The sequence below is a fragment of the Apium graveolens genome, chromosome 8 (genome assembly GCF_009905375.1).
Source record: "Apium graveolens cultivar Ventura chromosome 8, ASM990537v1, whole genome shotgun sequence".
NCBI lineage: Eukaryota > Viridiplantae > Streptophyta > Magnoliopsida > Apiales > Apiaceae > Apium > Apium graveolens.
This window is the reverse complement of record NC_133654.1, coordinates 253788004-253792492: the sequence shown is the minus strand read 5'-3', so window position 1 is coordinate 253792492 and position 4489 is coordinate 253788004. Positions and strand designations below refer to the sequence as shown.

At 36.1% G+C, this 4489-nt stretch overlaps 1 protein-coding gene across 1 annotated transcript; it reads right to left on the bottom strand.

Annotated features, from left to right (window-relative positions):
- Positions 1–544: 544 nt before the first annotated feature.
- LOC141680667 (uncharacterized) lies at positions 545–1539 on the bottom strand. The gene is made up of 2 exons (XM_074486832.1): positions 1423–1539; positions 545–1342 (listed from the first exon to the last, which is right to left on the bottom strand). The coding sequence occupies exons 1-2, from the start codon at positions 1537–1539 to the stop codon at positions 545–547; spliced, it is 915 nt and encodes a 304-aa protein (XP_074342933.1).
- Between the last annotated feature and the right edge of the window lie 2950 nt (positions 1540–4489).

Here is a 4489-nt window from a genome sequence, read left to right as displayed (position 1 = left end):
CCCATGTGCAGCTGGTGGAGTCCCAAAAAGTGCATGTGTTGGCTCAGTATTTTCATTAGATATCTGCAATAAAAACACATAATTAATTAAGCATACATGCAACTGTGTGATTATTGAACAAATAATTGATACCAAAGTACTCACGGTATTTAATCTTTGGCTTCTCTTGGGTGTGGCTGGTGACTGACTTTGTAGCTTTATTCTTTGGCTCCTTCTAGGTGTGGTAGGTGTGGTGCATTCACTTCAAACTCTTACATGAAAGCCTCCTCCATTAACTGTACCTCACCTGTCTCTTTCTCTCTATCAGCCCTAACCATTTCATCAATTATTTCAATTTTTTCTTCTTCACCGACCTTTCTTTTTTGTGCCCTTTTCTTACTTGATTTGTCAATATAGTCAACTGGTTTGTTAGGACATTTTCCCCTTATATGCCCTGCCTCTCTGCATATAGCACAATGCATTTTCCTCCTCATTCTACTAATTGCACTTATTTTCCCCTTTTTATTTCTTCCCCCCTGTTTCCCTCCCACCCTTCCCTTCTCCTCTATTTTTTAGGCCTACCCCTTAACTGCTTAACATATAGTGATGGGAGAACCGTATCTCCAAGAACTTCTTCCCAGAATGATTTCCCCTTGATCACTTCTAAACAATAAGAATATGTTTTCGTATATGCCTCCTTCTTGAACCAATGAGAAACAAAGTCAACTGGATCATTCCTCATTTTTTGAATTGCGGATATGGCATGAGAGCAAGGGATACCAGTTAACTCCCACACCCTACAAGAACATGTACCCTCTTGCAAATTCATACAATAACTAATTCCTCTCCATTTTACTTGAAAATTTTCCCTACCATCCCAAAGAACCCTACACTCATTACTATCTTTAATTGTTTGGGCTAGTACTTTCCTAATCTTAGGAAGAACTATGCAGTCTACATCTTTCATAACATCCCTTTTTCTATGAATTCTCTCCATAAGCATATCATAAATCTCAGTTAGCATATCAATTAGAGGCATGCACTTGCATCTTAGTATCCAGGAATTAAAAGACTCAGATAAATTATTTTCAACACTTGCATATTTTGAGTAAGTCTCATAATATGCATGTGACCAACACTTGGGATCCAATGTTTTCATCTTGCCTGCAGCCTTTTTTAAATGCTTTTCAAGATCCTTTATGGCAGTCTTGAAGGCCTCAGGAAATGTAGCTGTTGATGCAGCCCAAAAACCAAGCTTGACAGACTCATTTGCTTCCTTCTTTATCAGATTTGAGCTCAGATGTCTAGCACAAAATCTGTGCTCCACCTGAGGTAAAAATTCCCTAACAACTTTGTCCAACCCCTGAAATTTATATAATTTGCATTCAGTATATGAATACTTATAAAATTATGAGCTCAAAAAATGAAGATAGGAAAGCATACCTTTTGTTGGTCTGATATGAGTGTGTATCCATTTCCAGATCTCAAATCAAGATCATCAATTAGCAATAGCAAGAACAATGACCAACTTGAGTATGACTCACTTTCTACAACTGCCATTATAATTGGAAACATGTTGTCATTACCATCTCACCCAACTGCTGAGAACATTTGGCCACTAGTCACAGTCTTGAGAAAGCATCCATCAAGACCAATGACTGGTCTACATCCCTGCTTCCAACCTTTTTTGAGCTGATCATAGCATACATAGGATCTCTGGAAGTGTGAAGCATCTTCTTCATTATTCCTTGTTGTACAGATCTTTACAGTGTTGTTTTTGTTGCTCCGTAAAATTTCCCCACCAAATCTTCTTAGACCAGCAAAGTGTTTCACCATTTATTCATGAACCTGACTTAATGCCCTCTGCCTCACTCAACAACATTTGGCCTCCCCAACTTCAATCTTTAATTCTTTCTTAAATTCTTCCTGCATCTCTTTGAGCTTCCAACTGGGATTTCTTCTTATTCTATTACCATACAACTCTGCTATGTATTTAAATGTGACCAACTTGTTATTATAGTGGTAGACACATTTATGTTCATTATTAACTGTCTTCACCTGCCAACATTGTTTATCCTCAAGAAATGACTACCACATCTTAAATGGACACTCTTTATCACATACAACTTGGATCCTCCTCAAGTTATTCACCCTATATTTAAGTGGTCTCCCAGCCTCAACAGAAAATGCCCTTACTGTTGCTTTTAATTGGGCCTTATCTTTAAATATGAGGCCTGCAACCCATTTTATATTCTTAGCAGGTGTGCCCTCATTAAATACCACATTTACTCTTACTTTTATCCTTCTTGCTTTTGGTTCAGCATATGCAACATCTTCATCAGTTTGATCCTCATAATCAGGATGTTCAGAATATTCAGAATTAGAATCACTGTCATCCAGTGACAAAGTGTCTCTAATTTCCTGGCTCAGTTGAGATTCCAAATCTTTTTGCTATTTCCTGACTTCATCTCTTATTCTTCTACAATCAGACAAATCAGAGTCACTCTCATCCCCTATTTCCTTTTCAAGATCATCTTCATCCTCCTCATCAGATTTCTCTTCATCATTACTATTAACTTTATTTTCATCATATTCTTCATCAGAATCCCACTCATCACAATATTCAAATGCATTATCCTCTGCCTCACTTTCATTACTTACAAATGGTGGATCAGCCTTAGACCATGAGTGAAACACATGTATCTTACATACTCCAATTTTAGATTTTTTAAATGCCTCGACCATTTTCTTAACATCACTATCTTTCCTGATTAATGCAAAACCTTCATCAAGAGTCACAACATCTTTCGCAAAAAACAATCTATCATCGTCACTAACTACATTCCTAAACATGTCCCTAATGTCTTTCACACTAAGATCCCCAACCTCAATTTGTTTAAAAAGCTTAAATTTAGGCCCAACATATTCCCATTTTTTGCAAGTCATGAATTGACCCCCGTAATATACAACCAAGTCTCGTGGCCTGTCAAAATTAACTCTACTAATTAACAAATACTATGGATACATGACATGTATTTACATGGGTATATATCAAACATACACAGAAATTATAAAAAAATTGCAAAGCTATATACGGATATAAGATATATATATATATACACACAAAATCACAGAAATCACTATGGACACAGGACACACACACACATATATATATATAGGGGAATGATCAAATATAAACTAAAATTAAAATAGAAACTAGGAACCAATCTGAGCCATTAGATCTACCTAATATAATGGTCCCCCCTAAATCACCCCACCCAACTACTCTGCAACCTCCCACACCCAATTTCAGCTTTTCCCCTCTGTTTTTAATTTGATTTTTCCATTCAAACCGTTAGTTTTTTTTAAAATCCGATTTCACTATATTTTTCTACATCTCTCAACGATCAATTTGTATACCATATGTATTATATTTCGAATTAGTTTTTTAAAATAAAATATTTGATTTCTAGTTTCTATTCTAAATTGGTTTCTATTGGAGTAGCCCTTATATATATATGCAAAGATAGAGAGAGGACATAAGAGACTTACATGATTAAAAGAGAAGGAGAGAAGATCGGTATCAATCACATGTGATTCACCTTCGATTTCGCCTCCAACGTCGCCTCTGTTTAAACCTAATTTCACGATCAATTATTTTTATGTAGAATCAGGTCGGGATGGGTATTAGACCCTACAGCCGTGTATGTTGACATATGCTGACAGGGAGCCTACTACGCAGCTTATGTGGAGGCTTTTAACGGAGAACTGTTAAAAGTCAAATGATTTTTACGGTCGTGCAAGAAATTATAACTACAATTATACGATTTAAAGTTTTTAATTACTTTATTAGTTGACTGAAAGCTTTTTGAACTTGGTGATCTACTTGAAAGTTATGTGCGAGTACAGTGACCAATTAGCCATTTTACCCCTTTCCTTTGTATTTTTATTATGGAGACTCGTGTTCCTGACAGAGTTGTTAGGCAGTTTGGCATGGTGCAATATATTCCATCTGTGTTACAGTACACGAGTGAGCTACATAAGATGACTTTGAGGGGCAATCAGTTGATTAAGTGGAGTCAAAAATTTGAGTCATTCATTTCTCTCTGGGACCATTGTTTGGATACTGTCTTCCAGGCAGATTTGATTGTTGATGATAGTACAGTTGTTGGCTATCACGAGTGGTATATGCAGAGGACTGTGCGATTTATTTTTCGTACTGGTGCATTTCATCATTACGTTGTAAGTCCTGTTAGCCCTTCATTTAGTTAACTGTATATGTTCAATTGTTTTGTAGTATTATTTCAATTATTTTGATTATATCCTTTTTATTTTTATAATAAGTCTTTCCTTTATTTGTTGTTTTAGGGATATTTGTTGAGGAGTATAGCTGATCAGACATATTCAGTTCTTCCAGGTGTTCATCAGAGCCGTTGATGGTTGTAATGCTGTTATAGATTTCAGATTATATGGTTTTGACGCCTTGCTAGTGGATGAGCGTAGAGTTAGA